We start from the raw sequence: 22,447 nt of genomic DNA, 5'->3' as shown, positions 1-22,447 counted from the left end.
CACCTGCTCTATGTGATCTCACCTAATAACCCCTCTTATACCTGCTCTATGTGATCTTACCTAATAACCCCTCTTACACCTGCTCTATGTGATCTCACCTAATAACCCCTCTTACACCTGCTCTATGTGATCTCACCTAATAACCCCTCTTATACCTACTCTTTATGATCTCACCTAATAACCCCTCTTACACCTGCTATATGTGATCTCACCTAATAACCCCTCTTACACCTGCTGTATGTGATCTCACCTAATAACCCCTCTTACACCTGCACTATGTGATCTCACCTAATAACTCCTCTTACACCTGCTCTATGTGATCTCACCTAATAACCCCTCTTACACCTGCTCTATGTGATCTCACCTAATAACCCCTCTTACACCTGCTCTATGTGATCTCACCTAATAATCCCTCTTACATCTGCTATATGTGATCTCACCTAATAACCCCTCTTACACCTGCTCTATGTGATCTCACCTAATAACCCCTCTTACACCTGCACTATGTGATCTCACCTAATAACTCCTCTTACACCTGCGCTATGTGATCTCAACTAATAACCCCTCTTACACCTGCACTATGTGATCTCACCTAATAACCCCTCTTACACCTGCTCTATGTGATCTCACCTAATAACCCCTCTTACATCTGCTATATGTGATCTCACCTAATAACCCCTCTTACACCTGCTCTATGTGATCTCACCTAATAACCCCTCTTACACCTGCTCTCTGTGATCTCACCTAATAACCCCTCTTACACCTGCTCTCTGTGATCTCACCTAATAACCCCTCTTACACCTGCTCTATGTGATCTCACCTAATAACCCCTCTTATACCTGCTCTATGTGATCTCACCTAATAACCCCTCTTACACCTGCTCTATGTGATCTCACCTAATAACCCCTTTTATACCTGCTCTATGTGATCTCACCTAATAACCCCTCTTATACCTGCTCTATGTGATCTCACCTAATAACCCCTCTTACACCTGCTCTATGTGATCTCACCTAATAACCCCTCTTACACCTGCTCTATATGATCTCACCTAATAACCCCTCTTACACCTGCTCTATGTGATCTCACCTAATAACCCCTCTTACACCTGCTCTATGTGATCTCACCTAATAACCCCTCTTACACCTGCTCTATGTGATCTCACCTAATAACCCCTCTTACACCTGCTCTATGTGATCTCACCTAATAACCCCTCTTACACCTGCTCTATGTGATCTCACCTAATAATCCCTCTTACACCTTCTCTATGTGATCTCACCTAATAACCCCTCTTACACCTGCTCTATGTGATCTCACCTAATAACCCTTTTACACCTGCTCTATGTGATCTCACCTAATAACCCCTCTTACACCTGCTCTATGTGATCTCAACTAATAACCCCTCTTACACCTGCTCTATGTGATCTCACCTAATAACCCCTCTTACACCTGCGCTATGTGATCTCACCTAATAACCCCTCTTACACCTGCTCTATGTGATCTCACCTAAAAACCCCTCTTACACTGCTCTATGTGATCTCACCTAATAACCCCTCTTACACCTGCTCTATGTGATCTCACCTAATAACCCCTCTTACACCTGCTCTATGTGATCTCACCTAATAACCCCTCTTACACCTGCTCTATGTGATCTCACCTAATAACCCCTCATACACCTGCTCTATGTGATCTCACCTAATAACCCCTCTTACACCTGCTCTATGTGATCTCACCTAATAACCCCTCTTACACCTGCTCTATGTGATCTCACCTAATAACCCCTCTTACACCTGCTCTATGTGATCTCACCTAATAACCCCTCTTACACCTGCTCTATGTGATCTCACCTAATAATCCCTCTTACACCTGCTCTATGTGATCTCAACTAATAACCCCTCTTACACCTGCTCTATGTGATCTCACCTAATAACCCCTCTTATACCTGCTCTATGTGATCTCACCTAATAACCCCTCTTACACCTGCTCTATGTGATCTCACCTAATAACCCCTCTTACACCTGCGCTATGTGATCTCACCTAATAACCCCTCTTACACCTGCTCTATGTGATCTCACCTAATAACCCCTCTTACACCTGCTCTATGTGATCTCACCTAATAACCCCTCTTACATCTGCTCTATGTGATCTCACCTAATAACCCCTCTTACACCTGCTCTATGTGATCTCACCTAATAACCCCTCTTACACCTGCACTATGTGATCTCACCTAATAACCCCTCTTACACCTGCTCTCTGTGATCTCACCTAATAACCCCTCTTACACCTGCACTATGTGATCTCACCTAATAACCCCTCTTACACCTGCACTATGTGATCTCACCTAATAACCCCTCTTACATCTGCTCTATGTGATCTCACCTAATAACCCCTCTTACATCTGCTATATGTGATCTCACCTAATAACCCCTCTTACACCTGCTCTATGTGATCTCACCTAATAACCCCTCTTACACCTGCTCTATGTGATCTCACCTAATAACCCCTCTTACACCTGCACTATGTGATCTCACCTAATAACCCCTCTTACACCTGCTCTATGTGATCTCACCTAATAACCCCTCTTACATCTGCTATATGTGATCTCACCTAATAACCCCTCTTACACCTGCTCTATGTGATCTCACCTAATAACCCCTCTTACACCTGCGCTATGTGATCTCACCTAATAACCCCTCTTACACCTGCTCTATGTGATCTCACCTAATAACTCCTCTTATACCTGCTCTATGTGATCTCACCTAATAACCCCTCTTACACCTGCGCTATGTGATCTCACCTAATAACCCCTCTTACACCTGCTCTATGTGATCTCACCTAATAACCCCTCTTACACCTGCTCTATGTGATCTCACCTAAAAACCCCTCTTACACCTGCTCTATGTGCTCTCACCTAATAACCCTTCTTACACCTGCTCTATGTGATCTCACCTAATAACCCTCTTACACCTGCTCTATGTGATCTCACCTAATAACCCCTCTTACACCTGCTCTATGTGATCTCACCTAATAACCCCTCTTACACCTGCTCTATGTGATCTCACCTAATAACCCCTCTTACACCTGCTCTATGTGATCTCACCTAATAACCCCTCTTACACCTGCTCTATGTGATCTCACCTAATAACCCCTCTTACATCTGCTCTATGTGATCTCACCTAATAACCCCTCTTACACCTGCTCTATGTGATCTCACCTAATAACCCCTCATACACCTGCTCTATGTGATCTCACCTAATAACCCCTCTTACACCTGCTCTATGTGATCTCACCTAATAACCCCTCTTATACCTGCTCTATGTGATCTTACCTAATAACCCCTCTTACACCTGCTCTATGTGATCTCACCTAATAACCCCTCTTATACCTGCTCTCTGTGATCTCACCTAATAACCCCTCTTACACCTGCTCTATGTGATCTCAACTAATAACCCCTCTTACATCTGCTCTATGTGATCTCACCTAATAACCCCTCTTACACCTGCTCTATGTGATCTCACCTAATAACCCCTCTTACACCTGCTCTATATTATCTCACCTAATAACCCCTCTTACACCTGCTCTATGTGATCTCACCTAATAACCCCTCTTACACCTGCTCTATGTGATCTCACCTAATAACCCCCTCATACACCTGCTCTATGTGATCTCACCTAATAACCCCTCTTACACCTGCTCTATGTGATCTCACCTAATAACCCCTCTTATACCTGCTCTATGTGATCTCACCTAATAACCCCTCTTATACCTGCTCTATGTGATCTCACCTAATAACCCCTCTTACACCTGCTCTATGTGATCTCACCTAATAACCCCTCTTACACCTGCTCTATGTGATCTCACCTAATAACCCCTCTTACACCTGCTCTATGTGATCTCACCTAATAACCCCTCTTACACCTGCTCTATGTGATCTCACCTAATAACCCCTCTTACACCTGCTCTATGTGATCTCAACTAATAACCCCTCTTACACCTGCTCTATGTGATCTCACCTAATAACCCCTCTTACACCTGCTCTATGTGATCTCACCTAATAACCCCTCTTACACCTGCTCTATGTGATCTCAACTAATACCCCTCTTACATCTGCTCTATGTGATCTCACCTAATAACCCCTCTTACACCTGCTCTATGTGATCTCACCTAATAACCCCTCTACACCTGCTCTATGTGATCTCACCTAATAACCCCTCTTACACCTGCTCTATGTGATCTCACCTAATAACCCCTCATACACCTGCTCTATGTGATCTCACCTAATAACCCCTCTTATACCTGCTCTATGTGATCTCACCTAATAACCCCTCTTACACCTGCTCTATGTGATCTCACCTAATAACCCCTCTTATACCTGCTCTATGTGATCTCACCTAATACCCCTCTTACACCTGCTCTATGTGATCTCACCTAATAACCCCTCTTACACCTGCTCTATGTGATCTCAACTAATAACCACTCTTACACCTGCTCTATGTGATCTCACCTAATAACCCCTCTTACACCTGCTCTATGTGATCTCAACTAATAACCCCTCTTACATCTGCTCTATGTGATCTCACCTAATAACCCCTCTTACATCTGCTCTATGTGATCTCACCTAATAACCCCTCTTATACCTGTTCTATGTGATCTCACCTAATAACCCCTCTTACACCTGCTCTATGTGATCTCAACTAATAACCCCTCTTACATCTGCTCTATGTGATCTCACCTAATAACCCCTCTTACATCTGCTCTATGTGATCTCACCTAATAACCCCTCTTATACCTGCTCTATGTGATCTCACCTAATAACCCCTCTTACACCTGCTCTATGTGATCTCACCTAATAACCCCTCTTACACCTGCTCTATGTGATCTCACCTAATAACCCCTCTTACACCTGCTCTATGTGATCTCACCTAATAACCCCTCTTACACCTGCTCTATGTGATCTCACCTAATAACCCCTCTTACACCTGCTCTATGTGATCTCACCTAATAACCCCTCTTACATCTGCTCTATGTGATCTCACCTAATAACCCCTCTTACATCTGCTCTATGTGATCTCACCTAATAACCCCTCTTACACCTGCTCTATGTGATCTCACCTAATAACCCCTCATACACCTGCTCTATGTGATCTCACCTAATAACCCCTCATACACCTGCTCTATGTGATCTCACCTAATAACCCCTCATACACCTGCTCTATGTGATCTCACCTAATAACCCCTCTTACACCTACTCTATATGATCTCACCTAATAACCCCTCTTACACCTGCTCTATGTGATCTCACCTAATAACCCCTCTTACACCTGCTCTATGTGATCTCACCTAATAACCCCTCTTACACCTGCACTATGTGATCTCACCTAATAACCCCTCTTACACCTGCACTATGTGATCTCACCTAATAACCCCTCTTACACCTGCTCTATGTGATCTCACCTAATAACCCCTCTTACACCTGCTCTATTTGATCTCAACTAATAACCCCTCTTACACCTGCTCTATGTGATCTCACCTAATAACCCCTCTTACACCTGCTCTATGTGATCTCACCTAATAACCCCTCTTACATCTGCTCTATGTGATCTCACCTAATAACCCCTCTTACATCTGCTCTATGTGATCTCACCTAATAACCCCTCTTACATCTGCTCTATGTGATCTCACCTAATAACCCCTCTTACATCTGCTCTATGTGATCTCACCTAATAACCCCTCTTACACCTGCTCTATGTGATCTCACCTAATAACCCCTCTTACACCTGCTCTCTGTGATCTCACCTAATAACCCCTCTTACACCTGCTCTATGTGATCTCACCTAATAATCCCTCTTACACCTGCTCTATGTGATCCCACCTAATAACCCCTCTTACACCTGCTCTATGTGATCTCACCTAATAACCCCTCTTATACCTGCTCTATGTGATCTCACCTAATAACCCCTCTTACACCTGCTCTATGTGATCTCACCTAATAACCCCTTTTATACCTGCTCTATGTGATCTCACCTAATAACCCCTCTTATACCTGCTCTATGTGATCTCACCTAATAACCCCTCTTACACCTGCTCTATGTGATCTCACCTAATAACCCCTCTTACACCTGCTCTATATGATGTCACCTAATAACCCCTCTTACACCTGCTCTATGTGATCTCACCTAATAACCCCTCTTACACCTGCTCTATGTGATCTCAACTAATAACCCCTCTTACACCTGCACTATGTGATCTCACCTAATAACCCCTCATACACCTGCTCTATGTGATCTCACCTAATAACCCCTCTTACACCTGCACTATGTGATCTCACCTAATAACCCCTCTTACACCTGCTCTATGTGATCTCACCTAATAACCCCTCTTACACCTGCTCTATGTGATCTCACCTAATAACCCCTCTTACACCTGCTCTATGTGATCTCACCTAATAACCCCTCTTACACCTGCTCTATGTGATCTCACCTAATAATCCCTCTTACACCTTCTCTATGTGATCTCACCTAATAACCCCTCTTACACCTGCTCTATGTGCTCTCACCTAATAACCCCTCTTACATCTGCTATATGTGATCTCACCTAATAACCCCTCTTACACCTGCTCTATGTGATCTCACCTAATAACCCCTCTTACACCTGCTCTATGTGATCTCACCTAATAACCCCTCATACACCTGCTCTATGTGATCTCACCTAATAACCCCTCTTACACCTGCACTATGTGATCTCACCTAATAACTCCTCTTACACCTGCTCTATGTGATCTCACCTAATAACCCCTCTTACACCTGCTCTATGTGATCTCACCTAATAATCCCTCTTACACCTTCTCTATGTGATCTCACCTAATAACCCCTCTTACACCTGCTCTATGTGATCTCACCTAATAACCCTTTTTACACCTGCTCTATGTGATCTCACCTAATAACCCCTCTTACACCTGCTCTATGTGATCTCAACTAATAACCCCTCTTACACCTGCTCTATATGATCTCACCTAATAACCCCTCTCACACCTGCGCTATGTGATCTCACCTAAAAACCCCTCTTACACCTGCTCTATGTGATCTCACCTAATAATCCCTCTTACACCTGCTCTATGTGATCTCACCTAATAACCCCTCTTACACCAGCTCTATGTGATCTCACCTAATAACCCCTCTTACACCTGCTCTATGTGATCTCACCTAATAACCCCTCTTACACCTGCTCTATATGATCTCACCTAATAACCCCTCTTACACCTGCTCTATGTGATCTCACCTAATAACCCCTCTTACACCTGCTCTATGTGATCTCACCTAATAACCCCTCTTACACCAGCTCTACGTGATCTCACCTAATAACCCCTCTTATACCTGCTCTATGTGACATCACCTAATAACCCCTCTTACACCTGCTCTATGTGATCTCACCTAATAATCCCTCTTACACCTTCTCTATGTGATCTCACCTAATAACCCCTCTTACACCTGCTCTATGTGATCTCACCTAATAATCCCTCTTACACCTTCTCTATGTGATCTCACCTAATAACCCCTCTTACACCTGCTCTATGTGATCTCACCTAATAACCCTTTTTACACCTGCTCTATGTGATCTCACCTAATAACCCCTCTTACACCTGCTCTATGTGATCTCACCTAATAACCCCTCATACACCTGCTCTATGTGATCTCACCTAATAACCCCTCTTACACCTGCTCTATGTGATCTCACCTAATAACCCCTCTTACACCTGCTCTATGTGATCTCACCTAATAACCCCTCTTACACCTGCTCTATGTGATCTCACCTAATAACCCCTCTTACACCTGCTCTATGTGATCTCAACTAATAACCCCTCTTACACCTGCTCTATATGATCTCACCTAATAACCCCTCTTATACCTGCTCTATGTGATCTCACCTAATAACCCCTCTTACACCTGCGCTATGTGATCTCACCTAATAACCCCTCTTACACCTGCTCTATGTGATCTCACCTAATAACCCCTCTTACACCTGCTCTATATGATCTCACCTAATAACCCCTCTTACACCTGCTCTATGTGATCTCACCTAATAACCCCTCTTACACCCGCTCTATGTGATCTCAACTAATAACCCCTCTTACACCTGCTCTATGTGATCTCACCTAATAACCCCTCTTACACCCGCTCTATGTGATCTCACCTAATAACCCCTCTTACACCTGCTCTATGTGATCTCACCTAATAACCCCTCTTACACCTGCTCTATGTGATCTCACCTAATAACCCCTCTTACACCTGCTCTATGTGATCTCACCTAATAACCCCTCTTACACCTGCTCTATGTGATCTCACCTAATAACCCCTCTTACACCCGCTCTATGTGATCTCACCTAATAACCCTTTTTACACCAGCCCTATGTGATCTCAACTAATAACCCCTCTTACACCTGCTCTATGTGATCTCACCTAATAACCCCTCTTACACCTGCTCTATGTGATCTCACCTAATAACCCCTCTTACATCTGCTCTATGTGATCTCACCTAATAACCCCTCTTACATCTGCTCTCTGTGATCTCACCTAATAACCCCTCATACACCTGCTCTATGTGATCTCACCTAATAACCCCTCTTACACCTGCTCTATGTGATCTCACCTAATAACCCCTCTTACACCTGCTCTATGTGATCTCACCTAATAATCCCTCTTACACCTTCTCTATGTGATCTCACCTAATAACCCCTCTTACACCTGCTCTATGTGATCTCACCTAATAACCCTTTTTACACCTGCTCTATGTGATCTCACCTAATAACCCCTCTTACACCTGCTCTATGTGATCTCAACTAATAACCCCTCTTACACCTGCTCTATATGATCTCACCTAATAACCCCTCTTACACCTGCGCTATGTGATCTCACCTAATAACCCCTCTTACACCTGCTCTATGTGATCTCACCTAATAACCCCTGTTACACCAGATCTATGTGATCTCACCTAATAACCCCTCTTATACCTGCTCTATGTGATCTCACCTAATAACCCCTCTTACATCTGCTCTATGTGATCTCACCTAATAACCCCTCTTACACCTGCTCTATGTGATCTCACCTAATAACCCTTTTTACACCTGCTCTATGTGATCTCACCTAATAACCCCTCTTACACCTGCTCTATGTGATCTCAACTAATAACCCCTCTTACATCTGCTCTATGTGATCTCACCTAATAACCCCTCTTACACCTGCTCTATGTGATCTCACCTAATAACCCCTCTTACACCTGCTCTATGTGATCTCACCTAATAACCCCTCTTACACCCGCTCTATGTGATCTCAACTAATAACCCCTCTTACACCTGCTCTATGTGATCTCACCTAATAACCCCTCTTACACCTGCTCTATGTGATCTCACCTAATAACCCCTCTTACACCTGCTCTATGTGATCTCAACTAATAACCCCTCTTACACCTGCTCTATGTGATCTCACCTAATAACCCCTCTTACACCTGCTCTATGTGATCTCAACTAATAACTCCTCTTACACCTGCTCTATGTGATCTCACCTAATAACCCCTCTTACACCCGCTCTATGTAATCTCACCTAATAACCCCTCTTATACCTGCTCTATGTGATCTCAACTAATAACCCTTTTTACACCTGCTCTATGTGATCTCACCTAATAACCCCTCTTACACCTGCTGTATGTGATCTCACCTAATAACCCCTCTTACACCCGCTCTATGTGATCTCACCTAATAACCCCTCTTACACCTGCTCTATGTGATCTCACCTAATAACCCCTCTTACACCCGCTCTATGTGATCTCAACTAATAACCCCTCTTACACCTGCTCTATGTGATCTCACCTAATAACCCCTCTTACATCTGCTCTATGTGATCTCACCTAATAACTCCTCTTACACCCGCTCTATGTGATCTCAACTAATAACCCCTCTTACACCTGCTCTATGTGATCTCACCTAATAACCCCTCTTACACCCGCTCTATGTGATCTCACCTAATAACCCCTCTTACACCTGCTCTATGTGATCTCACCTAATAACCCCTCTTACACCCGCTCTATGTGATCTCAACTAATAACCCCTCTTACACCTGCTCTATGTGATCTCACCTAATAACCCCTCTTACACCCGCTCTATGTGATCTCACCTAATAACCCCTCTTACACCTGCTCTATGTGATCTCACCTAATAACCCCTCTTACACCTGCTCTATGTGATCTCACCTAATAACCCCTCTTACACCTGCTCTATGTGATCTCACCTAATAACCCCTCTTACACCTGCTCTATGTGATCTCACCTAATAACCCCTCTTACACCCGCTCTATGTGATCTCACCTAATAACCCTTTTTACACCAGCCCTATGTGATCTCAACTAATAACCCCTCTTACACCTGCTCTATGTGATCTCACCTAATAACCCCTCTTACACCTGCTCTATGTGATCTCACCTAATAACCCCTCTTACATCTGCTCTATGTGATCTCACCTAATAACCCCTCTTACATCTGCTCTCTGTGATCTCACCTAATAACCCCTCATACACCTGCTCTATGTGATCTCACCTAATAACCCCTCTTACACCTGCTCTATGTGATCTCACCTAATAACCCCTCTTACACCTGCTCTATGTGATCTCACCTAATAATCCCTCTTACACCTTCTCTATGTGATCTCACCTAATAACCCCTCTTACACCTGCTCTATGTGATCTCACCTAATAACCCTTTTTACACCTGCTCTATGTGATCTCACCTAATAACCCCTCTTACACCTGCTCTATGTGATCTCAACTAATAACCCCTCTTACACCTGCTCTATATGATCTCACCTAATAACCCCTCTTACACCTGCGCTATGTGATCTCACCTAATAACCCCTCTTACACCTGCTCTATGTGATCTCACCTAATAACCCCTGTTACACCAGATCTATGTGATCTCACCTAATAACCCCTCTTATACCTGCTCTATGTGATCTCACCTAATAACCCCTCTTACACCTGCTCTATGTGATCTCACCTAATAACCCCTCTTACACCCGCTCTATGTGATCTCACCTAATAACCCCTCTTACACCTGCTCTATGTGATCCCACCTAATAACCCCTCTTACACCTGCTCTATGTGATCCCACCTAATAACCCCTCTTACACCTGCTCTATGTGATCTCACCTACTAACCCTTTTTACACCAGCCCTATGTGATCTCATTGTTACTACAAAGGAAGGGATTCCCAGGCGCCAACTGACGGAGTCTAGGTGTGGTAAAAAAGGGGGAATTTATTATACAATTTAGCTAAAACAATACAATATGCTACAATAAAAACAATCTAATCTCATGGATCCATGGTACAAATGCAGTACAAATCGAGTAAAATACAATAAAACAGTTGAACAATGTCAAAATCCTAAAAACAATATGAAAATAGTGTCTTATATGTAATAGTCCACAGAAACGGTTAACTAACGTTGGCTATCCACTCCGGTGGATTTGGGTGAGATCAAAAATAAAATTCCAAATTAGTGGCAAACCAATGTGTGTCCTGGGTGGAAGAAATCCTAGTGATCCATATGCAAAAAGTGAAAAAGTGTCCAAAAGATAAAAATAAATAATAAATAATTAGATAAAAATATGTGCTTGTAAATGCTCCATATTGAAGTTCTGAAAAAATATGCACAAATAAAAAAATCCAAATATTGCAGAAAAAGAACTGTGCAGAAAAAATAATGATAAACACTATACGTAGAATTCACAAATAAAGTAGTAGAAATAATAGTCTGTGAAGTGGTTTGTCTCAAATTAATAAAAAACTCTGTGCAAAAAAGATAGCAGAAAAGCAAAAATATTCCAAAGTGTTTAGCAGTGTTTGAGACTTGAGACAGCAGTCTCCGTGGTGTGAGGGGTTCACTTCTAGCAGTGTTTTAGACTTGAGACAGCAGTCTCCGTGGTGTGAGGGGTTCACTTCTAGCAGTGTTTGAGACTTGAGACAACAGTCTCCGTGGTGTGAGGGGTTCACTTCTAGCAGTGTTTGAGACTTGAGACAACAGTCTCCGTGGTGTGAGGGGTTCACTTCTAGCAGTGTTTGAGACTTGAGACAACAGTCTCCGTGGTGTGAGGGGTTCACTTCAAATATAAGAGAAAAATGGCAAACAATACCTGTGGAAAAAGCAAACAAAATACAATGTGTAGCAAATTCCTAATTATCAACCTTAAATGAAATCAGACTCACCAGTACAGGTCTACGCGTTTCGGCCCTTGTAGGCCTTTATCAAGAGTCTTGACATTGTTCAACTGTTTTATTGTATTTTATTCAATTTGTACTGCATTTGTACCATGGATCCATGAGATTATACTGTTTTTATTGTAGCATATTGTATTGTTTTAGCTAAATTGTATAATAAATTCCCCCTTTTTTACCACACCTAGCCTCCGTCAGTTGGCGCCTGGGAATCCCTTCCTTTGTAGTTCATTTTTTTGGTGAAAGCTAGGTTTCACCTTCTCCAGGCTTATAGGTGTTTGTTGGCGCTCCGAGTAGAATCACTATTCACGATCTCATTGTTACTCTCTGCTTATTCTCACTACAGATATTATCTGCCCTATTACCCGCACCTGGGTATTAAATCCTTTATGTCTCTCCCTTCCCACTGCTATAATACTGACCTCAGATGCTTTCTCTAGATGCCTCTGAAACTCTGTGAGATAACTGGGTTTAAGAATTGCCTGAAGCTTTGTCGGAATTAGTTCTCCTGGTCCCAACGTTCCCTGTGAAAGAACATGACATAATATAAATTATATTAGTGACATAGTACATGCAAGCAACATGCATTAGCCCAACATACATGTGACACATCAGCACAACTTACATGTGACACATCAGCACAACATACATGTGACACATCAGCACAACTTACATGTGACACATCAGCACAACACACATGTGACACATCAGCACAACTTACATGTGACACATCAGCACAACATACATGTGACACATCAGCACAACTTACATGTGACACATCAGCACAACATACATGTGACACATCAGCACAACACACATGTGACACATCAGCACAACATACATATGACACATCAGTACAACATACATGTGACACATCAGCACAACATACATGTGACACATCAGCACAACATTCATGTGACACATCAGCATAACATACATATGACACATCAGTACAACATACATGTGACACATCAGTACAACATACATGTGACACATCAGCACAACTTACATGTGACACATCAGCACAACATACATGTGACACATCAGAACAACATACATGTGACACATCAGCACAACTTACATGTGACACATCAGCACAACTTACAAGTGACACATCAGCACAACTTACATGTGACACATCAGCACAACATACATGTGACACATCAGAATAACATACATGTGACACATCAGCACAACTTACATGTGACACATCAGCACAAGATACATGTGACACATCACCACAACATTCATGTGACACATCAGCACAACTTACATGTGACACATCAGCACAACTTACATGTGACACATCAGCACAACTTACATGTGACACATCAGCACAACATACATGTGACACATCAGCACAACATTCATGTGACACATCAGCACAACATACATATGACACATCAGTACAACATACATGTGACACATCAGCACAACATACATGTGACACATCACCACAACATTCATGTGACACATCAGCACAACATACATATGACACATCAGTACAACATACATGTGACACATCAGCACAACTTACATGTGACACATCAGCACAACATACATGTGACACATCACCACAACATTCATGTGACACATCAGCACAACATACATATGACACATCAGTACAACATACATGTGACACATCAGCACAACTTACATGTGACACATCAGCACAACTTACATGTGACACATCAGCACAACATACATGTGACACATCACCACAACATTCATGTGACACATCAGCACAACATACATATGACACATCAGTACAACATACATGTGACACATCAGCACAACTTACATGTGACACATCAGCACAACATACATATGACACATCAGTACAACATACATATGACACATCAGCACAACATACATATGACACATCAGTACAACATACAAGTGCCACATCAGCACAACTTACATATGACACATCAGCACAACTTACATGTGACACATCAGCACAACATACATGTGACACATCAGCACAACTTACATGTGACACATCAGCACAACATACATGTGACACACCAGCACAACTTACATGTGACACATCAGCACAACATACATGTGACACGTCAGCACAATATACATGTGACACATCAGCACAACATACATGTGACACATCAGCACAAAATACATGTGACACATCAGCACAACATACATGTGACACATCAGCGCAACATACATGTGACACATCAGCACAACATACAAGTGACACATCAGCACAACTTACAAGTGACACATCAGCACAACTTACATGTGACACATCAGCACAACATACATGTGACACATCAGCACAACATACATGTGACACATCAGAACAACATACATATGACACATCAGAACAACATACATGTGACACATCAGCACAACATACATGTGACACATCAGTACAACATACATGTGACACATCAGCACAACATACATGTGACACATCAGCACAACATACATGTGACACATCAGCACAATATACATGTGACACATCAGCACAACATACATGTGACACATCAGCACAACATACATGTGACACACCAGCACAACTTACATGTGACACATCAGAACAACATACATGTGACACATCAGCACAACTTACATGTGACACATCAGAACAACATACATGTGACACATCAGCACAACATACATGTGACACATCAGCACAGCATACATGTGACACATCAGCACAACATACATGTGACACATCAGCACAACATACATGTGACACATCAGCACAGCATACATGTGACACATCAGCACAACATACATGTGACACATCAGCACAACATACATGTGACACATCAGCACAGCATACATGTGACACATCAGCACAACATACATGTGACACATCAGCACAGCATAAATGTGACACATCAGCACAACATACATGTGACACATCAGCACAACATACTTGTGACACATAATACATCAGAACAACATACATGTGACACATCAGAACAACATACATGTGACACATCAGCACAACTTACATGTGACACATCAGCACAACATACATATGACACATCAGAACAACATACATGTGACACATCAGCACAACATACATGTGACACATCAGCACAACTTACATGTGACACATCAGCACAACATACATGTGACACATCAGAACAACATACATGTGAAACATCAGCACAACTTACATGTGACACATCAGCACAACATACTAGTGACACATCAGCACAACATACATGTGACACATCAGAACAACATACATGTGACACATCAGCACAACATACATGTGACACATCAGTACAATATACATGTGACACATCAGCACAACATACATGTGACACATCAGCACAACATACATGTGACACATCAGCACAACTTACATGTGACACATCAGCACAACTTACATGTGACACATCAGCACAACATACATGTGACACATCAGCACAACATACAGGTGACACATCAGCACAACATACATGTGACACATCAGCACAATATACATGTGACACATCAGCACAACATACATGTGACACATCAGCACAACATACATGTGACACATCAGCACAACATACATGTGACACATCAGCACAACATACATATGACACATCAGCACAACATACAGGTGACACATCAGCACAACATACATATGACACATCAGCACAATATACATGTGACACATCAGCACAATATACATGTGACACACCAGCACAACTTACATGTGACACATCAGCACAACATACATGTGACACATCAGCACAACTTACAGGTGACACATCAGCACAACATACATATGACACATCAGCACAATATACATGTGACACATCAGCACAACAACTATGTGACATACGTATATACACATAATAATACATAAATATATATATGTATATAAGTATAGTAACACATAAATATATATGTATATACACATACTAACACATAAATATATATGTATATACACATAGTAACACATAAATATATCTGTATATACACATACTAACACATAAATATATATGTATATACACATACTAACACATAAATATATATGTATATACACATAGTAACACATAAATATATATGTATATAAACATAGTAATACATAAATATATCTGTATATACACATACTAACACATAAATATATATGTATATACACATACTAACACATAAATATATATTATATACACATACTAACACATAAATATATATGTATATACACATAGTAACACATAAATATATATATGTATATACACACAGTAACACATAAATATATATGTATATACACATAGTAACACATAAATATATATATATATATATATACACATAGTAACACATAAATATATATGTATATACACATAGTAACACATAAATATATATGTATATACACATAGTAACACATACATATATATGTATATACACATAGTAACACATAAATATATATGTATATACACATAGCAACACATAAATATATATGTATATACACATACTAACACATAAATATATATTATATACACATAGTAACACATAAATATATATATGTATATACACATAGTAACACATAAATATATATGTATACACATAGTAACACATAAATATATATGTATATACACATACTAACACATAAATTTATATGTATATACACATAGTAACACATAAATATATATTTATATACACATAATAACACATAAATATATATGTATATACATATAATAACACATAAATATATATGTATATACACATAGTAACACATAAATATATATGTATGTACACATAGTAACACATAAATATATATGTATATACACATAGTAACACATAAATATATATGTATATACACATACTAACACATAAATATATATGTATATACACATAGTAACACATAAATATATATGTATATACACATAGTAACACATAAATATATATATGTATATACACATACTAACACATAAATATATATGTATATACACATAGTAACACGTAAATATATATGTATATACACATAGTAACACATAAATATATATTATATACACATAGTAACACATAAATATATATGTATATACACATAGTAACACGTAAATATATATGTATATACACATAGTAACACATAAATATATATTATATACACATAGTAACACATACATATATATATATGTATATACATATAATAACACATAAATATATATGTATATACACATAGTAACACATAAATATATATGTATATACACATAATAACACATAAATATATATGTATATACACATAGTAACACATAAATATATATGTATATACACACAGTAACACATAAATATATATGTATATACACATAGTAACACATAAATATATATGTATATACACATAATAACACATAAATATATATGCATATACACATAGTAACACATAAATATATATGTATATACACATACTAACACATAAATATATATTATATACACATACTAACACATAAATATATATGTATATACACATACTAACACATAAATATATATGTATATACACATACTAACACATAAATATATATGTATATATACATAGTAACACATAAATATATCTGTATATACACATACTAACACATAAAAATATATGTATATATACATAGTAACACATAAATATATCTGTATATACACATAGTAACACATAAATATATATGTATATACACATACTAACACATAAATATATATGTATATACACATACTAACACATAAATATATATTATATACACATAGTAACACATAAATATATATTATATACACATAGTAACACATAAATATATATTATATACACATACTAACACATAAATATATATTATATACACATACTAACACATAAATATATATGTATATACACATAGTAACACATAAATATATATGTATATACACATACTAACACATAAATATATATGTATATACACATAGTAACACATAAATATATATGTATATACACATAGTAACACATAAATATATATGTATATACACATAGTAACACATAAATATATATGTATATACACATAGTAACACATAAATATATATGTATATACACATACTAACACATAAATATATATGTATATACACATAGTAACACATAAATATATATGTATATACACATAGTAACACATAAATATATATGTATATACACATACTAACACATAAATATATATGTATATACACATAGTAACACATAAATATATATGTATATACACATAGTAACACATAAATATATATGTATATACACACAGTAACACATAAATATATATGTATATACACATAGTAACACATAAATATATAGGTATATACACATAATAACACATAAATATATATGTATATACACATAGTAACACATAAATATATATGTATATACACATAGTAACACATAAATATATATGTATATACACAAAGTAACACATAAATATATATGTATATACACATACTAACACATAAATATATATGTATATACACATACTAACACATAAATATATATGTATATACACATAATAACACATAAATATATATGCATATACACATACTAACACATAAATATATATGTATATACACATACTAACACATAAATATATATTATATACACATAGTAACACATAAATATATATTATATACACATAGTAACACATAAATATATATGTATATACACATACTAACACATAAATATATCTGTATATACACATACTAACACATAAATATATATGTATATACACATAGTAACACATAAATATATAGGTATATACACATAGTAACACATACATATATATGTATATACACATAGTAACACATAAATGTATATATATATACACATAGTAACACATAAATATATATGTATATACACATAGTAACACATAAATATATATGTATATACACATAATAACACATAAATATATATGTATATACACATAGTAACACATAAATATATATATGTATATACACATAGTAACACAAATATATATGTATATACACATACTAACACATAAATATATATGTATATACACATAGTAACACATAAATATATATATGTATATACACATAGTAACACAAATATATATGTATATACACATACTAACACATAAATATATATGTATATACACATACTAACACATAAATACATATGTATATACACATACTAACACATAAATATATATGTATATACACATAGTAACACATAAATATATCTGTATATACACATAGTAACACATAAATATATATGTATATACACATAGTCACACATAAATATATCTGTATATACACATAGTAACACATAAATATATATATATATATACACATAGTCACACATAAATATATATGTATATACACATAGTAACACATAAATATATATGTATATACACATAGTAACATATAACTATATATGTATATACACATAGTAACACATAAATATATATGTATATACACATAATAACACATAAATATATATGTATATACACATAGTAACACATAAATATATATGTATATACACATACTAACACATAAATATATATATGTATATACACATAGTAACACATAAATATATATGTATATACACATAGTAACACATAAACATATATGTATATACACATAGTAACACATAAATATATATGTATATACACATAGTAACACATAAATATATATGTATATACACATAGTAACACATAAATATATATGTATATACACATAGTAACACATAAATATATATATATATATATATATATATACACATAGTAACACATAAATATATATGTATATACACATAGTAACACATAAATATATATGTATATACACATAGTAACACATAAATATATATGTATATACACATAGTAACACATAAATATATATGTATATACACATAGTAACACATAAATATATATGTATATACACATAGTAACACATAAATATATATATATATATATATATATATATACACATAGTAACACATAAATATATATGTATATACACATAGTAACACATAAATATATATGTATATACACATAGTAACACATAAATATATATGTATATACACATAGTAACACATAAATATATATGTATATACACATACTAACACATAAATATATATGTATATACACATAGTAACACATAAATATATATGTATATACACATAATAACACATAAATATATATGTATATACACATAGTAACACATAAATATATATGTATATACACATAGTAACACATAAATATATATGTATATACACATAATAACATATAAATATATATGTATGTACACATAGTAACACATAAATATATGTATATACACATAGTTACACATAAATATATATGTATATACACATAGTAACACATAAATATATATGTATATACACATAGTAACACATACATATATATGTATATACACACAGTAACACATAAATATATATGTATATACATATAATAACACATAAATATATATGTATATACACATAATAACACATAAATATATATGTATATACATATAATAACACATAAATATATATGTATATACACATAGTAACACATAAATATATATGTATATACACATAGTAACACATAAATATATATGTATATACACATAATAACATATAAATATATATGTATGTACACATAGTAACACATAAATATATATGTATATACACATAGTAACACATAAATATATATGTATATACACATAGTAACACATAAATATATATGTATATACACATAGTAACACATAAATATATATGTATATACACATAGTAACACATAAATATATATGTATATACACATAGTAACACATAAATATATATGTATATACACATAGTAACACATAAATATATATGTATATACACATATTAACACATACATATATATGTATATACACATACTAACACATAAATATATATGTATATACACATATTAACACATACATATATATATGTATATACACATACTAACATAAATATATCTGTATATACACATAGTAACACATAAATATATATGTATATACACATAGTAACACATAAATATATCTGTATATACACATACTAACACATAAATATATATGTATATACACATAATAACACATAAATATATATGTATATACACATAGTAACACATAAATATATATGTATATACACATAATAACACATAAATATATATGTATATACACATACTAACACATAAATATATATGTATATACACATAGTAACACGTAAATATATATGTATATACACATAGTAACACATAAATATATATTATATACACATAGTAACACATAAATATATATATGTATATACACATACTAACACATAAATATATATATGTATATACACATAGTAACACATAAACATATATGTATATACACATAGTAACACATAAATATATATGTATATACACATAGTAACACATAAATATATATGTATATACACATAGTAACACATAAATATATATGTATATACACATAACACATAAATATATATGTATATACACATAGTAACACATAAATATATCTGTATATACACATAATAACACATAAATATATATGTATATACAGATAGTAACACATAAATATATATGTATATACACATACTAACACATAAATATATATATGTATATACACACAGTAACACATAAATATATATGTATATAAACATAGTAACACTTAAATATATATGTATATACACATAGTAACACATAAATATATCTGTATATACACATAATAACACATAAATATATATGTATATACAGATAGTAACACATAAATATATATGTATATACACATACTAACACATAAATATATATGTATATACACATAGTAACACATAAATATATATGTATATACACATACTAACACATAAATATATATGTATATACACATACTAACACATAAATATATATGTATATACACATAGTAACACATAAATATATATGTATATACACATACTAACACATAAATATATAGGTATATACACATACTAACACATAAATATATCTGTATATACACATAGTAACACATAAATATATATGTATATACAGATAGTAACACATAAATATATATGTATATACACATACTAACACATAAATATATATGTATATACACATAGTAACACATAAATATATATGTATATACACAATAACACATAAATATATATGTATATACACATACTAACACATAAATATATATGTATATACACATAGTAACACATAAATATATATGTATATACACAATAACACATAAATATATATGTATATACACATAG

The 22,447-nt window shown here is 35.6% G+C and overlaps 1 protein-coding gene across 1 annotated transcript in view; it reads right to left on the bottom strand.

The window, feature by feature from the left end:
- Positions 1 to 22,447, bottom strand: part of LOC128652765 (transient receptor potential cation channel subfamily M member 2) — a 1,288,705-nt gene that overhangs the window by 132,261 nt on the left and 1,133,997 nt on the right. The window contains exon 27 of the mRNA XM_053705696.1: positions 12,678 to 12,779. Coding sequence (XP_053561671.1) covers positions 12,678 to 12,779 — 102 coding nt within the window. The remainder of the gene's footprint in view (positions 1 to 12,677; positions 12,780 to 22,447) is intronic.

The sequence above is a fragment of the Bombina bombina genome, chromosome 3 (genome assembly GCF_027579735.1).
Source record: "Bombina bombina isolate aBomBom1 chromosome 3, aBomBom1.pri, whole genome shotgun sequence".
In the NCBI taxonomy this organism is placed as follows: Eukaryota; Metazoa; Chordata; class Amphibia; order Anura; family Bombinatoridae; genus Bombina; species Bombina bombina.
This window is presented reverse-complemented; position numbering and strand designations above follow the sequence as displayed.